Raw genomic sequence first — 18,956 nt, 5'->3', positions numbered from 1 at the left:
AAGCTTCCAAGAAAACTATAAATTGGTTATAGGCCATGGAGGGGCTCAAGAAGGATTTTGAAAATCAAGTAAGAGAAGTGGAGGAAAAATTGGGAAGAGAATTGAGAATGATGCAAGAAAATCATGAAAAGCAAGTCAACAGCATGCTAAAGAATACCCCCAAAAAATACTGAAGAAAATAACACCTTAAAAAATAGACTAAGTCAAATGGCAAAAGAGGCCCAAAAAGCCAATGAGGAGAAGAATGTCTTAAAAAGCAAAATTGCCCAGATAGAAAAGGAATTTCAAAAACTCACTGAAGAGAATAATTCCTTCAAAATTAGATTGGAGCAAATTGAAGCTAATGACTTTATGAGAAATCAACATACTATAAAACATATGCAAACAAATTAAAAAAGAGAAGGCAATGTGAAATATCTCACTGGAAAAATCACTGACCTGGAAAATAGATCCAGGAGAGATAATTTTAAAATTATTTACTACCTGAAAGCCATGATCAAAAATGAGACTAGGAATCATCCTTCAAGAAATTCTCAAGGAAAATTGCCCTGATATTCTAGAACCAGAGGTTCAAATAGAAATTGAAAGAATTCACCAATCGCCTCTTGAAAAAGATCGCAAAAAGAAAACTCTTAGGAATATCATAGCCAAATTCCAGAATTCCCAGGTCAAGGAGAAAATATTACAAGCTGTCAAGAAGAAACAATTTGAGTATTGTGGAAACACAGTCAGGATAACACAAGATATAGCAGTTTCTACACTAAGGGATCGAAGGCTTGGAATATGATATTCCAGAGGCCAAGACCTGAGCTAAGCACTTAGACAACAAATCCAGGAGCTTACATTCTAACAGGGGGAATAATATGTACAAAAACAGGCAAGATATATACAGAGTATATGGAAGGGAACATTAGATGGGAGAGAAGTTCTCCAGTTCTAGCAATGATGACTATACTTTTGTTTCTGGCATAAACTGATAAATGAAGAAGGTGATATAATCCTGTTGAACTCTGCACTAGTCATCATGTGGAGGAGTGTGACCAGGATGGTGAAGGGCCTTAAAATTGTGCCATATGAGGGTCAACTTAAGGAACTAGAGATGGAGAAAAAGACTTAAGGAGATATGATATCTATCTTCAAGTATTTGAAAAGTTATAACATTAGAAGAATGATTAGGTTTGTTATAGACCCTTGAAGTAATGAGGTAAATATTTATTTGTAAGTAGGTTTTTTTTAATATTATCTTATCAAAAACAGCATTACTCTTTCACAGAATCATAGATTCAGAATAGGGACCCCAGAGGTCATCAGGTCCATCCACTCACTGAAACACAAATACTATCTATACCAATCCTCATCCAATTCATGCACTTGAATACCTGTAGGAATGAGGATCTCTTTACATTTCTAAGACAGTGTCATATGACAGAAAATATGCTATTTTTGTAGACACTGAATGTCATAGTAGTAAGGGGCTCCCAAAGTTCATCTAGTCCAATGAGTATCTGAACAAAATTCCCCTCCACAAGACCCTTGAATTGATTATCCAGTTTCTTTAGGGAAGAGACAAGGGGGAACACATTCAATTTCAGTGATATGGTTTGTTTTTTACGTTGCATATATTTACAGATTACTCCCACTTCATGAGGGGTCTCTTTAAATGTAGTAAAATAATTATTTACTGTTTAGTCATTTTCAGTCATATCTGATTCTTTGTGGCATATTTTGGGGTTTTTCTTCACAAAGATACTGGAATGGTTTGCTATTTTTTTTAATGCTTTATTAACTTCTAGTTTACATCATTCATTTCCACAAGATTTTGAGTTACAAATTTTCTCCCCGTTTTTCCCCCTACCCACCACCCCAAAATATTTATCCCATTGGATATCCCCTCCTCCAATCTGTTCTCTCCCATATCTTCTCCCATACCCCCTCCGACTTTCCAGTAGGGCACTGTAGATTTCTATGCCCCAGTGCCTGTATATCTTATTTCCCAGTTACATGTAAAATAATATTAATAGTATATATATATATATATTTACATTTATATTAAACATTTTATTTTAAAGCTTTGAATTCCAGATTTATTCCCTTCCTCCCTTGTCACCCACCCTTACTGGGAAGAGAAGCAATTCAATATAGGTTGTACATGTGTAGCTATGCAAAACATTTCCATAGTGGATATATTGTAAAAGACTGCCTATATTTCCCTTCCTCCTATCCCACCTCCCACTTGTTCTATTCTCTACTTTGATCCTGTCCCTTTTCAAAAGTGGGTGCTTCCAACTTCCCTCTACCCCCAGCCTACCCTCCCTTGCATCATCCCCCCTGTCATCCCCTTCCCCTCTACTCTCCTGTAGAGTGAGATACCCTATTTAGTGTGTATGCTATTCCCTCCCTAAGCCAAATTCAATGAGAATAAGGTTGACCCATTCCCTTTTGCCTCCCTGTTCTTCCCCTCTATTGTGACCATTTTTCCTTGCCTCTTCTATATGAGATAGTTTACCCCATTCTGTCTCTACCCATCTCCTCTCATTATATTTCTCTCTCACCTCTTAATTTCACCTTTTAAGTATCATCCTTTCCTATTCAATTGGTCCTATGCCCACATATATATATATATATATATATATATATATGTATACCTGTACATATATACACACATTCACATATGTATTCATATGCCCATATATGCTCCTATATAGACATAGATATGTATGTGTGTATACATTTCTATTCCCTTCAGCTATTCTCATACTGAGAAAAGTTTCATAAGTTACAATTATTATTTTTCCATGTAGGGATGTAAATAGGTCAACTTTGATAAGTTCCTTATGATTTCTTTTCTTTGTTTACCTTCTCATGCTTCTCTTGCTTCTTGTATCTGAATGTCAAATGTTCTATTCAACTCTGGGTTTTTCATCAAGAATGCTCAAAAGTCCTCTATTCCATTGAATTACCATATTTTTACCCTAAAACATGATACTCAGTTTTGCTGGGTATGTGATTCTTGGTTTTAATCCCAGCTCCTTTGACCTCTGGAATATCATATTCCAAGCCCTTTGATCCCTCAGTGTAGAAGCTGCCAGATGCTGTGTTATCCTGATTGTGTTTCCACAGTATTCAAATAGTTTCTTCCTGGATCCTTGTAATATGTTCTCCTTGATCTGGGAACTCTGGAAACTGGCTATAATATTCCTAGGAGTTTTCTTTTGGGGATCTTTTTCAGGAGGTGATTGGTGGATTCTTTCAACCTCTATTTTGCCCTCTGGTTCTAAAACATCAGGGCAATTTTCCTTGAGAATTTCTTGAAGAATGATTTGTAGGTTCTTTTTTTTATCATGGCTTTCAGGTAGTCCATAATTTTTAAATTATCTCTCCTGGATCTATTTTCCAGGTCGGTAGTTTTCCCAATGAGATATTTCACATTGCCTTCTATTTTTTCATTTGTTTGGATCTTTTTAATACTATCTTGATTTCTCATAAACTCACTAGCTTCCATTTGCTTCAATCTAATTCTGAAGGAATGATTCTCTTCAGTGAGCTTCTGAGATTCTTTTTCCATCTGGCAAATTCAGCTTTTTAAGGTATTCTTCTCCTCATTTTCTTTTTGAGCCTCTTTTGCCATTTGAGTTAGTCTATTTTTTAAGGTGTTATTTTCTTCAGTCAGGTTGACGACTCTCATTTCATAACTTTCTTGCATCATTCTCATTTCTCTTCCCAGCTTTTCCTCCACTTTTCTTATTTGGTTTTCAAAATCCTTCTTAAGGTCCCCTATGGCCTGTAAATAGCTCGTATTTTTCTTGGAAGCTTTTGGTGCAGGAGTTCTGACTTCACTGTCTTCCTCCTGTTCCATGCTTTGATCCTTTCTGTCCCTAAAATAGGAGTATAAGGTTGGGTTGTTCTATTTGCTTTGCTTACTTTGCCTGATCATGTTGCCACTCAATTACTTGACTTTTGGGCTTTTTGCCACAGTAGGACTCTGCTACTAGACAGGGGAGCTTCATCTCAAACACTGGAATTTTCTCATCTGCCAAAGGTATTAATTGGGTGCCCTCTCTGAAGCCTCCACATGCTCTGGCAAGCTGGTCGCACACCCCAGGACCTCCACCCTAGACTGCAATCCAGATCCAAGCAGGTTAAAGCAAGAGCAATTATCTCTCTGCCTGTTCACTTGGTCCCCTTACAATCTGCAGATTAGGAGCTGAAGTGGTGGCAGCTGCACAGCCACTGCACCTCAGCTGCTTCTTACCCAGAGGGCAATGGCTGACCACACTCTCAAACTACTGGATCCCAAAGTCCACACTGCACTGACCCCTCACTTTGTCCTTAGCATCTATGGTTTGATAATTCTGGAAACCACCACAGCTACTGATGATATGAAGTCCCTCCAGTCGGCAGCTGTTCAGACCCACCCTGAGGCTAAAACCTTAGAACTCGTGCAGGGCTAGGCTCAGTTCCCAGAGCGCTGTGCTGGCCACTTCCTGCCGGCCTACAGGGTTGTCCTCAACAGGAAGTTAGCTTCTCTGTGTCATTTTGTGGGTTCTGTAGCTCCATAGTTTGTTCAGAGTCACCTTTTACATGAATTGGAGGAGATGGGAGCCGGAGCCCTGAGGAAGTTCTGTTTCTACTCCACCATCTTGACTCCACCCCCCCCTTGCTATTTCGTTCTTCAGCTCATTTTACAGATGAGGAAACTAAGGCAAACAGGGTTAATTGATTTGCTAGGGTCACATAACTAGTGTCTGAGGGTGGATTTGAACTCAGGTCTTCCTGACTCCAGGACCAGCACTCTATCCTCTATGCCACCTTGCTGCACAAATATAATACAACAACTTCATCTGAAAGGGCATGCGACATTTTACATCTGTAGCATACCCCAATTAAATTAATTTTAATTAACAAAAATCTATTTTTCTCCCTTCAGTCCCCTACCCCATTGGGAAAAATTAAATAAAATGAAAAAAAAATGTCTTCTAACAAATATATACATATACACATTGATTGTTGTCCTTTGTTCTCAAAGAGGACTAAAACATCACTATACAAAAGTTACATTTCAATGTGTCTGACTGGCTGATCAGACCAATAGGAGTTCAGAATGCTCTACCACAGGTTGGGCACAAAGAGTCCATGTGAACATTTTGGGTGGAATCTCCAAATTTGTGCATCCTGCATTTCCTTTGAGCTGCTTCAATTCTGCTTTGCTCATAGAGCACAGCACCTTCTCTGATGTGGGCACACCATGCTGAGCAGTCCTGTGCCAGTGTCTCCCATGTCACACTATCAATTCCAAAGTTCTTGAGAGAAACTTTGAGAGTGTCCTTGTATCACTTCTTTTACTAGCATGTAAATGCTTGCCCTGTGTGAGTTCTCCACAAAACAGTCTTTTTGGCAAGCATATATTTTGCATTCAAACAACATGGCCAGCCTATCAGAGTTGTGCTCTCTGAAGCAGAGTTTGCATGCTTGGCAGTTTAGTTTTAGTAAGGACTTCAGTGTCTGGTACCTTATCTTGCCAAGTGATCTTCAGTATCTTACTTTTGTACATATATTATATACCATATATTTATACATATATATGCAAAACAAATTCCCTTTGTGGCTGTATACAAAATATCTATTTCTCATCCTGCACCCTAAATCCTTCAGTTCTCTGCGATGGATAGCCTATTTCAGCATAAGTCCTCTGGAACCAAGAATGGTCATAGTTCTTAAAGCTTTCAAAGTAGTTTGTCTTTGTGGTGTTATTGTTATTGTATAAATTGTTATCCTGGTTCTGCTTACTTCACTCTGCATCAGTTCATATAAGTCATCCAGTTTCCATACAAAGATTTCCACTGATGAAGAACCCATGACCTCCTGAAGCAGCCTATTACACTTTTTTGACATTTCCTTCAAAATCTGACACTGCAATCTCCACCCATTGCTCCTATTTTTCCCTTCAGGACCAAGCAAAAATAAATCTAAACCATGTTTCACAGGACAGCATTTTAAATATTTTAAGATGCCTATAACATATCCCCTTAATTCTTTTCTTCTCTAAGTTAAACATCCTTCAGATGATCATTGTATTGCATGATCTCCACTTTCCTTCCTTCTGGGCTTCTTAAACTTTTTCATTTGAGACTCCTTCAGCACTTCTTAAACTGCGGATCCAGGTGGTGTACTTGCTCTTACTTGTCAATATACAATAATGACTAAATGTATTCAACCCCTCCCCCAAGAAAATACCCCTTTCTACAAACTATGGTTTCAAATCCCAGTTCTTTCTTATCACTATCCTTTTACACAATGACTCCCAGCCATTGATACCTAATGAAATGAATTGAATACCTCCCAGAGCAAAACATTATTTGGGCAGCCAAAGCTACATATAAATGACAAGCTAGGTTTAATTGTATACCTGGTGAGTACCTGGGAGTAGAAGATTGGGCCACCCAAAACCAGAAATTCAACAGATTATGTAATGAATACTAATCTTCCAAATGGATGATAGATACCTTTCTGATTGCATAATGATTCTCAATCAGAGAGTAAGCCTGTGGACTGTGAAGTATTATGGCCTACCTCACTAAGAATCTATTATATTTTCCATTAGTCTTTGTTGCAACAGACCCACCCTGAAATAAAAGGTATATCTACTTAATCCTCATCCTCCTCACACAGGTACCCTAATTGTGGATGGGTAAAAGGAATATATAAGCCAAGAGAGCCTAGATTCACAAAGGCAAAAGTGCTCCCTCCAGTGCCTGGTAGACAGAACCTGAGACCATGTGCCCAATGCACCTGGTAGTCAGAACCTACGGCTATGTATCCAAAGAACAAAACATGGTAACAACCTGAATGTCTCAGAGCAGGTGGAGGCCTTCTACCAGTGTTATTACATTAAGCCACAGCTTTGAGCTTCAGGAGTGCATTCTAAGAGATGTCAGGGCACTGCTTTCAGCTTAAGAATGGGTATGACAAGCTTGCTGCCATAAAAGGATTCTGTTCTTTATTTAAATATCTCAGAGTCAGAAGAGACCTCAGTGTCCATCCTGTCCAACACATTGCTAAAAATTAAAGGAAGAAAGAATTCCTTTCACAGCATATCCCAAAAGTCATCATCCAGGTTTTACTTGGATGCCTCAAGCAAAAGGAAAGATTCTACTTTGGTGAAGCCCTAATTGTCATGAAGTTCTTCTTTATAACATTTTTCTCTTTTTTCAGCTTACACCTATCACTCCTGCTTCTGTCCTTCACAACCAAACAAAATTCCAAGTTCTCTTCCATTTGATAGTTCTTCCTCAATAAGTCTTCTCTTCTCTAAGCTAAATATCCCTTTTTTTATTCAACTGATCTTCACATAACATGGACCATCCCTAGCTGCCCTTCTCCAAACATTCTCCTAAAATGTGGCATCTAGATCCAAACATCATAATGCAGACATGGTTTAGCAAGGGTATCCTATAGCAGGATTATCATCTCCTTATGTTTTACTTCTCTTAATGCAGTCCAAAGTACCAACCTCTCTTTGTGATATCTCATTTCTGTCCCTACTGTTTGAGGTTGGGATGTTCAAGGAGGACTAGCATCTTTAGTGTGAGGGCTTGCTTAGACCTTTTCAGGGCTGCTCATCTACCTTTGATGTCCACCTTTCACTGAACTCTCACCTGCTGCTCCAAGAACCTTCAGCATACCCAATGGCCACACCCTGATGAAATCTCAACAGATGGGCTAAAACATATTGAAGGTAACCAACAGGCTTCTTGTTAGTGAATTATGGGGATATCTACCTCCAAACATTTAAAAACTTCCCCTGGAGGAATGGGAAGATAAGAATAATTTGCTCCAATGGCTGTGAAGGCAGCTGAAGCTGGTTTTGTGAAATGCTTGTTTTTTTTGCTTTTTGGAGGGCAATTGGGGTTGACTTGCCCAAAGTCATAGGGCTAATAGTTGTGTCAAGTGTCTGAGGCAGGATTTGAACTCAGGTCCTCCTGACTCCAGGGCCAGTGCTCTATTCACTGTGTTTTGTGGAATGCTTAGAGCTTAGTTAGACATCAAAGACACCAAGGTCATCTATAGCAAACTGGGCCATCACCAGTCATCCTGACTTTTGTCTTGCCACTGGACTTCAATGATTCTAGAGAGAGTGAGGCTGATGATTTTGGATTTGGGGGAGGGACCAGAAAAAGACATTCTGCAGTGTCAGACAGAAAATCTCTGGGGATGGAAGTGTGTCTTAAAGTCCTAGAAGGAAGAGTATCCTATCCTTGAGTAGGAAAATGAATATTTGTTGAATCTAACCAACAGTGAATTAATGTAATTATGGATAATAGATTATTTTCTAGAATGCTTTATAATCATAAAGCACATAGAGGCAGAACAGTGGATGAAACACTAAGCCTATAATCAAGAAGACCTACATTCAAATCTGGCCTCAGACACTTACTGGCTATGTTACCCTGGCAAGTCATTTAACCTTTGTTTTCCTCAGTTTACTCAACTGCAAAATTGGAATAATAATTGCACTTCTCTCGCAGGGTTGTTGCGAGGATTTAACTAGTTAATATTTGTGAAATGTTAGCTTAGCACACTTAGCACAGTGCCTGGTACATAATAGGTGTTATATAAATGATTATTCCCTCACTTTCCATTGTGTCATTTGATCTTCCAAAACTATCCTGTGAGGCCTATAGTATAAAAATTACTTGCATCTTACAGAGGAGGAAGCTAAAGTTCATAGAGGTTATAGGACTTGTCCAAGGTCATAAAAATAATTAATAATAATGCCCAGATCTTAACTCAGATTCTTTGATTCTAAGTCAACTGAAATTTACTGTATTCCTCTTCATTTCAATAAAAACTTCTATAGATTCTCCCAAGTTCTTCTTTCTTATGGGAATTTCTCTTGTCATTAGAAACTTCTGACAAAAAACGCAAATGTCAGTGTCAAACACTGTATCTCCTAATGTATTTTCTTCTTGCCCCTCTCCCTCACATGTAAACCTCTGGTAGACAACCTAAAATCTACCACCTTTCCAAAATCAAATTACTTATCATTTTTATCCATCTTCTTTCTACCTTACCTCAATTCCTTCAAGTCACAACAAACCTGGAATTCAAAGATGTCTCAATCAAAAATCAAAGAAACCACTGACATCCCAATAATAACAATATAAGAATCAGAGTGATAGAGAAGTTAGCTATCTGAGCCTAGCAGAAGGAAGACCTGGGCTCAAATCCCACTTCCAGTACCTTCAGTCTATGTGACCATGGGCAAGTCACTTTAACCTCTTAGTACTTCAAGTAACTCTCAGGTTATACATTACAGGGCAGGTGCTAACTTACATCGGTATAGAAGACTTCCTCAATGAGAGTTTCCTTTACCAATGTAATCATATATCTGGTCCAAAAAACATTGCCAATCATAACAACCATTTGTTGTTTTGTCCTTTTTCAGTAACATCCAACTCTACAGGACCCCATTTGGAATTTTCTTGGCAAAGATAGTGGAGCAGTTTGCCATTTCCTTCTCCAGCTCATTTTACAGAGGAGGAACTGAGGCAAACACAGTTAAATGACTTGCCCAGGGTCACACAGCTCATACATGTCTGAGGTTTAAACTCAGGTCACCCTGATTGCATGGCCTAGTACTCTATCCACTGTGCCACCTAGCTGCCCAATAATAACCACAGTTAATACCTATGTAGTACTTTAAGGCTGGCAAATAGTGCATTATTTAACATCCTTGAGGAAATCAGGAGCTGATAAATAGTAAGAAGTGGCATTCTGAAGGGGCATGTGCACAAACTTACAGATTCATATATATATATACATATATATATATATACCCAAAGCAACTTCTGGCCACTTGCCAAACTACAATAAAGAAACCCTATAGTCAACCAAGCTTCAAGTTTGCTTTCATTCTCAACTAAGTCTAACTCTTAGCATTTATAAAATAATACAGTCATAGCTCATTAGGACTAGAAGAAAAATATCAATGTCATCTAGTCCAAAATCACCTCCCCCAATAAGGTATTTTTATTCATAATAATAATTTTATGTCAGTATGGCAACTTTTATATCTTGGCTATGCAACCCCATAAAACTATATTAAATCCCAGGCCTTCTTCCTTGAGAGGTAGTTGGAATAATACCTCTGAGTAATACCTATAATATCTCACATAACAAGTTGCTTCTTTTCATTTTATTTTTCCCATGAGTCACAAGTTGTAGCCATGCTGTCCTATAAGTAGAGAGCTACATATCAGGTAAGATTTGATATGGAAAAACATCAGTAGATAGTATGATAGAAGTTCTTAACCTTTTTGTATCATAGACGAGACCTTTTTAGCAGGCTGATGAAGAGTATGGACTCTTCAGAATAATGGTTTAAAATATATAAAATAAAATGCATATGACTACAATGAAAACCTATTATATTGAAGTCATCATCAAAATATTTTAAAAATTAAATAAAACAAGTTTACTGACTCCAAGATAAGAACCCCAAGACTGGATGGTCTCCAAGGTTCCTTCCTGCTCTCACATTCTAAGAGTTTAACAGCAGATTGACCTGACAAAGCAATAGATTTGGGGTGTATGTCTCAGGACAATAGACTCCTATAACCTAAGACCAAAAGAGGTAGATGATAAGTGACAGTGACAGGGTTCCTGATAGAAAGAATTGCCTGTCTGGTGATAGCCTTTAACAATACCTCTAAGAGCCTTGATGATGAACAATCATAGTACAGATATGCAAACAATTAATGAATAAACAAGAGGTAGAAAGCAAGGTTAGGTATAAAATTAATAATTTCCGTTACATTAAATTTAAAGGGTTTTGTACAAATAAAACAAATGTAGCCAAGATCAGAAGGAAAGCAAAAAATTGGGGGGGGGTATGTACAGGCAGTTTCTCAGATAAAGGTCTCGTACCTCAAATATATAATGAATTTTGTCAAATATACAAGAATATAAGTCATTCCCCAGTTGATAAATGGTCAAAGGATATGAACAAGCAGTTTTCCAATGAAGAAATCAAAACAATTTATAGTAATATAAAGAAATATTCTAAATTATTCTTGATTAAAGAAATGCAAATTAAAACAAACTTAATATCATTTTACACCTATTCGATTGGCTAAAATGATTGAAGGGGAATGTGACAAATAAATATTGGATGTGTCATTATGTGAGAGAAAAATTGTTATATTAGTTCATTTCCTAAAGAAAACATAAGTAGAACATTTTTGTTTGGTTTACTAACAATTTAGTTATATAAAGTTTAGTGTGTATGTGTGTGTGTGTGTATTTTGTTTTTATTAGACTTGTGATTTCACTGGTATAGGGAACTCCCAATGAAGAAAATAACTTTATCAATGAAGATCTGTCCATGCTATGCACATTTTTAATCCTAGTGTTTCCTAAGACATTGATAAGGTAAGTGAACTGACAAAATCATACAGCCATTTAGATAGGTGTCTGAGGCAAGACTTGAGCCCAGATCTTCTTAATTTATTGTCTATATGGTTTTTCAGGCATGTCCAACTCTTCATGACCTCATTTGGGGTTTTCTTGGCAAAGATATTGGAGCAGTTTGCCATTTTCTTCTCCAGATCATTTTAGAGATGAGAAAACTGAACCAAACAAGGTTAAGTGACTTGCCCAAGATCTTACTAGCTAGTTAAGTGTTAGAGGCCAGATTTGAACACAGGGAAATGAATCTTCCTTACTCCAAATCTGGTGCTGTATCCACTGTGCCACCTAGCTTGCTGCACTAACATATAAGGGATAGTGTATCGTAATGCATAACATAATTTTTTTCTAAAAGTATTATTATAAATTGCTAAACTGGTGCATCCTTAGATAGACAATGAAATCGTCATTTTCTAACTGAACTAGTCAATCAGCACCAGTGCCAGGCACTGAATTAAGGGCCGGAGATACAAAGACCAAAAAAGAAATAACCCCTGTTCTCAAAGATCTTACATTTTCTTAAGGAAGATAACAAATACATGTGTATATTTATGTGTGTGTGTCTGTGTGTATGCATATGTGTATATATATATATACATATATATATATAACACATATATAAAGTATATGTTATATATACAGAAAAAAATATAAAATAAATGCAAGGTATTTAGAAAGTAAGGGCACTAACAATTGGGGGGAATCAATCAATCAATCAATCAATAAGCATTTATTAAGCTCTCATTATCTGCCAAAAACTGTAGTCAGCACTGAGAATTCAAAGAAAAAGTAAAAAAATGGCTCCTACCCAGGGCAGCTAGATGGCACAATGGATAAAATACTCTTCCTGGAGTCAAGAGGATCTGAGTTCAAATCCAACCTCAGACACTTACTAGTTGTGTAACCCTGGACAAGTCACTTAACCTTGCTTGCCTCAGTTTTGTCATCGGTAAAAGTGAGCTAGAGAAGGAAATGGCAAACCACTCTAGTATCTTTGCCAAGAAAACCCCAAAACAGCGTCACAAAGAGTTGGACATGACCAAAAAACAGCTGGAAAACAACAAAATAGGATATGTAGCTTCATGTATATGAGAAAGAGAGAAGATGCTAATTTGGGTGGACCTAAGAGTGAAAAACAAATGAATAATATATATTGAAACTGGAAAGATAGATTGGGGCCAGATTATGATGAGTTTTAAAATGCTGACAGGTGAGCTCATACTGGATACTAGAGACAATAGAGTGATGATTTTATTGAGTAGGCAAGTAGGATTGGCCCTGACTTGCATTAAAGTAAATCACTTTCACAGCTCTGTGGAGGATGGATTGAAGTGACAAGGGACATAAGGCTAGCAGACAAATTAAGAAGTCATTATACTAATCAGGACAGCTGGTAGCATTCTCACCTACGGTAGATATTCAATTCAACTTAATTCAATTCAATCTTATTTATTTCAATGTATGTTCATTAAGTGTACACCATATATTACGATTTGGAAATAAAATGTTAAATTAAAAAAAAGTCATTGCAATAGTTCAGGTGGATTTGAACTAAGGTGGCAGCTGTGTGAATAGAGAAAAGAAACAATATATGACAAATCATCTTTGCAGGTAGACATAGCAAGTCTTACCAATTGTTTAGATATATGGGAGGTAAGAAATTGGGATAACTTTAAGATTACAAACCCGGGAGACTAGAAAACTGGTTATACCTTCAGTAGAAATAGGTGCCCTGGGAGAGAGGAGAGTTGATCAGGAGACCCTTGATTAATTCATTCCTCTCCATGTAGTTGATGAAGTCAGTTAGTCGATAAACATTTGTGAAACAACTACTATTTATTCTTTGTTTTCCTCAACTATTAAGCACCTAAATTATTTATTAAGCATCTACTAAGACAGGTTCTGTGCTAACCATTAAGGATAGAAACACAAAAAAGAAATACAGTCCCTGACAAAAGGAAACTGAAATGGAGGAGCAGAGCAGAAAAGAAGGTGCCTGTTCAGAGATCTGACGGAAAAGTCCAACAGGGAGACAGATGCTAATCACAAAACCTATGACACTCTGTACTATGACACATACAGAGCCAATAAAAGTGCCCGCTGGGCCCAGCCTGGAAAAAAAAACAAAACTCTTTGAGTTCCCTCTCTTCCAACCAATGCTATGTTTAGTTGGGAGAGAATGTGCCCCAAGTTTACTTTGCTTTTACAATGTCATCTCAGTTAACACCTTTGCCATGACTTAATTGTATCTACTAGCTAGCTATGAAAGGTAAATGGATTACTGGAGACTTGTGAGCTATAGTTTTAAGAGTGTAGATAGAAAGAGTACCTTGAACCTAGGGGTATGTAGCAAAGCCTTATGACTTCTGTCCTATAACTATGAGTTAGAGGAATGGCTCATAGCAGGGTGGCATGTCAAGGAGTTTTAGCAGAACAGAGTCTTGGAAGGGGGGGAAGATCATGAGTTCTGCATGTTGATCCTGAGATACATGGTCACTGTGTAGCAAAATGAAAAAGTATTGGAACAACAAAATCCAAAGATTACAGATTATATAAATTATTTGGGGTTTTCTCCTACTCAGGTTAAAAAAGAAGTTGGTGATGTTACCATCCTCATCAACAATGCTGGAATTGTAACAGGAAAAACATTCCTTGAGACTTCAGATGACAATGTGGAAAAATGTTTTCTTGTAAACACCCTTGCTCATTTCTGGGTAAACTATTTTCTTTTTAAGTGTAAAGATTGAATAGTTAATTGTATTTATCTAAATATCTGTTTATATCCATTCATTTATGAAAAATCTAATACAGATACAGTTGGATTGACAGACCAATTATTAGTGATCTGGTTTGGTCTCCTGCAGACTTACTTTACTTCATCTTCATACTACAAAGCTCTTCTGGTCTGGTCCCAAACATGATTTCCTTTTCCAACTCCCTCTAGTTCGGTCATGTCTTTTTAGACTGAGTAGAAATTCCCTGGTCAAAAAAATGGACTGCATTTATAACAGATATTGTGTGAAAGAAAATATCTGAGAGATTTTACTGAATGACAGGGAGATAGATGCTGGTCAGAAAGTCTATGACAACACAAAAGAGGGAGTGTGTGTATGTGCATACACATACATATATGATATACATTTGTGTTTGTATGTACATGCTGCCCTTTGGCAACAAATAGAAATAGTTAAAACACAGAATAAATACTCTATTTGCAAAGATGGGAAGGTGTCACTATAATTTTCAATGAAAGAATAAATGAATTCTACTAAAATAGTTGAAAATATTTTGTAGCCAACTATTCCAAATCACTTGACCAAATTAGAGAGTCATTTTTTTCCCAATGAAAGTTACCTTCCTGAAGTGTGTTTTCCCTCATTTTGCCTATTTTTCTATTTTTGTTGCGTCTTTGTTTAGATTTGGGAAAGAGGAAGGGATATTAAATTGTCACAAGAGTATCCAAAGTCCAAATGACTCTAGGAGACTGGAAAATTAATGGTCATTTTCTATAATGAAAATACAAACCTAAAATGCTCCATTGATTCTATTAGTAAAAACTTCATTTTTATTATTAATTTTGTACTATTTAATGAACATTTGACTACACTGAAAGTTTTTTGAGGGCAGGGTCCACATTTCTTTGTATCTGCCATAGTGCATAGCATAGATCTTAGCACACACTAGGAAGTCAATATTAGTGGAATGAATTCATAAAATGTTGAGGTTGTCTACTTATGTCTCTTAGACTTACAGAGCTTTCCTTCCTGCCATGATAGCTGCTAACCATGGTCACCTAGTCTGCATTTCAAGTGTAGCTGGACTAGCTGGCATAAATGGACTAGTGGGTAAGTATTTTATGCTGTTGACCTGGTCCAGGGCAAAATGGACCCTGCAGGTTGGATCCTGGTTAAATTTATAAGAAAATATCCTTAACGAATTTGAATTAATCTATGTTCTATATAAATTAATCCCTCTCTGTCTCCTGTCAGTGTTGATATGGGATTGCTTAAAAAGAAAAGATTATAACTTACATGCTTGCTTTTATTTTTAAAAAATCAAACTTTAGGAAAACATTTGGTTGTTTGGTTTTTAGCATTTACTTAATATTAGAAATTTCCAGGGGACAAGGAATGCTTTATTTTTTTAAAACAAATTTTAAAGTATGTTTTATTCTAAGATGAGCTAATGGTACTTTTCAGGGAGAATAAAAGGTAAGAAGCATTCTGGTATGAGCTAAGAAAGAAGGTTCAGAATAGATGCAAGCTTAAAGCTACTAGGTCATATTCTGGTCTTAGAGAAGCATCCTTTATTTCATCTATTCTGCCTAAAGCACCCTCAATATAATGTGTCCAAATTAATGGAAGGAGGCAAAAGAATTAATTTCAGGCACAGTTGAATGCCACTTGTCGAGGATATTGTACATGAGAACCCTTAATAGAATGGAAATTTGAATGATATAAACCTACACATGTTGGTAAACCTCATATTATTCAATCACATCTACTGCTATTTTAACCTTTTTTTGTATCAACAATTATTGGATAAAAATAATGAAATCTCTATTGATATCCTGCTCCTCATCATAGCATGAAAAGAACTTTGAAGTTCTGAAAGGAAAGTCAGTGGAGCCCAAGTTTTGGAAAAACATTATCTATACATTATTAAAGAACTGAACACTTGGAAAGAGAAATGATGATCTCCAAGAGCTAACTTCATCAAGTATAGGGTATATCAGACTAACATTATCCAGTAGAATATAAACTTCTTCAGGGAAGGAGCAGTTTCATTGTTTTTCCTGTGTACTTCCAGTAGCTAATACAATGGCTTGAATTGAACTAAATTTCCTTTTGTGAAAGTAGTATAATATTGATATCTAATCAGTAGCATTTCACAGATATAGTTTATCTAGTTTTTTGCAAGGCTTTTGACAATATTTCATGATATCTTTGAGAATAAACTAGAGAAATATAGATAACAATACAGTTAATTCTATCAAAAACTAGGGGAATGATCAAATGACAGCCAAACGACAGCAAAAAAGTAGCCAGTAAGGGCACATTTTAGGAAGACAAATGGGAGAATATCCAGAGGAGAGTGATCATGCTGACAAATGATAAGAGAGCACATTCTATGAGGAATGGTAGAAAAAAAAACTGGGGATATATATATATATATTATATATATAGATATAGATATATATATATTATATATATATATATATATATATATATATACAGAGAGAGAGAGAGAGAGAGAGAGAGAGAGAGAGACATACCCTGGAGAAGAGGAACATGTTAGAGCATCTGCTATGTGCCAGGTATACAAAAAAAAAGGTAAAAAAAAAAGTCCCTGCTCTCAAGGAGGTCACAGCTTAATGGAGAATACAACAACCAAATAACTATGTACAAACAAGATATATACAGCATAAATTGGAGATAATAAACAGAGAGAAGGCACTATCATTAAAGGTGATATGTAAAGGTTTCTTGTAGAAGGTAGGATTTTAGCTGGGATTTGAAGGAAACCAGGGAGGCCAGGAGGTGGAAACGAAGAGGGAAAGAATTCTAGGCATGGGGGACAGTCAATGAAAATGCCCAGTCAGAAGATGGAGTTTCTTGTTTGAAAAGCAGCAAGGAAGCCAGTGTCCATGAATTACAGAATTTGTGGCTGGAGGGATGTGGGGTGGGGTGGAGAAGTAACGTATAAAATAAATGGGAAGGTAGGAAAAGGTCAGGTTATAGTGAGTTTTGAGAGAGAGAGAGAGAGAGAGAGAGAGAGAGAGAGAGAGAGAGAGAGAGAGAGATTTTTATATTTGACTTTGGAGGCAACAGAGAGTTTTTGACTAGGAAAGTGTCATGATCAGACTAATGGTCTTGGAAGATTAATTTGATAGCTGAATGATTGGAGTGGGGAGAGACTAGGCAGGGAGACCAAACAGAAGGCTATTGCATGTAGTCCAGGAATGAAATGAGGAAGACCTGGACTAGATTAGTGATGGAATTAGAGGGGGGGGAAGAAGCATGCATGACACATGTTAGAATTGACAAAATTTGGCAATGGATTAGATATGGGAAGAGGAGCAGAGAGGAGAAAAAGTGAAGAATCAAGAATGATATCTAGATTGTGAGCCTGGGTGACTAGGAAGACGGTGGTGCCCTTGACATTAACAGGAAAGTCAGGAAGAGGGGAGGTTTGGGAAGAAAGATGATTCCAGTTTGGGAGCTTGCTGAGTTTAAGATGGCTATGGAACATCTTATTAAGAGGAGTTAGTTGGATTCTTCCTGGCTTCAGAGGACAAAAGTAGGAGCGATGGGTCACTGAGAGGCAGCTTTCAGCTTGATATAAAAGAAAACTTTCAAATGGTTAGGAATATCTGAAATTGAAATAAGGATACTTCTGAAGGTAGATATCAAATCCCAGGAAATCTTCAAGAGGAGGCTGGATAGCCACTTGTCAGGATTATTGTAGAGGGCATGCATACTTGTGTCCCAACTTGTACAAAAGGATCTTTGAGGTTCCTCCCATCTCCAAAATTCTGTGATTCTTCATTCCATGGTTATGATGTCACAGTTCTAAAGAAGATCCACTACTTCAGGTAAACTTTGAGTTAAAAAAGAACAGTTCCAGGAAATAATGTCAAAATTCTGTTAATAATACTATTGTCATCTTTTCTATATTTCAGATTATTGTGCAAGTAAATTTGCAGCATTTGGATTTGCAGAAGCTATTTATTTTGAATTGAGAAAACTAAAGAAAGATGGAATTAAAACCACCATTGTCTGCCCATATTTCATCAAAACTGGAATGTTTGATGGTTGTTCAACCAAGTAAGAGGATGATTTTATTTTTGTAAGAATCTTTACATATTTCACATGGTACCATGACAGAGGCAAGCTGGTACATTCCAAAGGATGAATAGACAGCCTGTATTAGAGTCCCTGGCCTTCCACTAACTAGCTGAGTAACTCTGGACAAGTCACTTCACCTCTATAGACCTCAGTTTCTTCATCTGTAAAAGTGTTGGACCAAATGATCTCTAAGGTTCCTTCCAGTTCTAGGATTCTTGGTTTAAAAAAAACAGTCATCTGGACTCCTTTTAATACTTCAGGCATCCATAATTTCATCAGAGTGGGTACTCCTTCCTCCATTACAGATTACAACCACTCCATGTGTTATCTTTCAGGAATTACAACTAGGGAAAAATGCCATCTGTGTACTGACCTTCTGTGTACTTTACCAGGCTCAGCCACCTTAGGATTAATCATACAATCATAGACTAGGAACTAGAAGGACCTTAGGGGTAATGGAGTCCAACCCACTCATTTTTGAAGAGAGAAAACTAAGGACCAGAGACTTTAAATGACTTTGCCCAAAATGACATAGACATTAAGTGGCAAAGCCAGAATTTGAACCCAGTTCCTCCTTAGACAATTGATTCTATTCTATCTATCTATCTATCTATCTATCTATCTATCTATCTATCTATCTAT

At 37.0% G+C, this 18,956-nt stretch overlaps 1 protein-coding gene and 1 non-coding gene across 3 annotated transcripts in view; one reads left to right on the top strand and one right to left on the bottom strand.

The window, feature by feature from the left end:
* Positions 1 to 18,956, top strand: part of LOC138170563 (short-chain dehydrogenase/reductase family 16C member 6-like) — a 49,902-nt gene that overhangs the window by 21,301 nt on the left and 9,645 nt on the right. For both annotated transcript variants that reach the window (XM_069099969.1, XM_069099968.1), the window contains exons 3-5: positions 14,049 to 14,180; positions 15,212 to 15,311; positions 18,149 to 18,293. In XM_069099969.1, coding sequence (XP_068956070.1) covers positions 14,049 to 14,180; positions 15,212 to 15,311; positions 18,149 to 18,293 — 377 coding nt within the window. The remainder of the gene's footprint in view (positions 1 to 14,048; positions 14,181 to 15,211; positions 15,312 to 18,148; positions 18,294 to 18,956) is intronic.
* LOC138170762 (small nucleolar RNA SNORA17) lies at positions 4,743 to 4,861 on the bottom strand. Its single transcript, XR_011170738.1, has one exon. It is a non-coding gene; the product is annotated as a small nucleolar RNA SNORA17 (small nucleolar RNA).

Source organism: Petaurus breviceps, unplaced genomic scaffold (assembly GCF_028583685.1).
Source record: "Petaurus breviceps papuanus isolate PSGF00001 unplaced genomic scaffold, PetGlider_PUasm1.0 38, whole genome shotgun sequence".
In the NCBI taxonomy this organism is placed as follows: Eukaryota; Metazoa; Chordata; class Mammalia; order Diprotodontia; family Petauridae; genus Petaurus; species Petaurus breviceps.
Note: the sequence above shows the minus strand (reverse complement) of the source record. Positions and strands in the feature narration are given on the sequence as shown.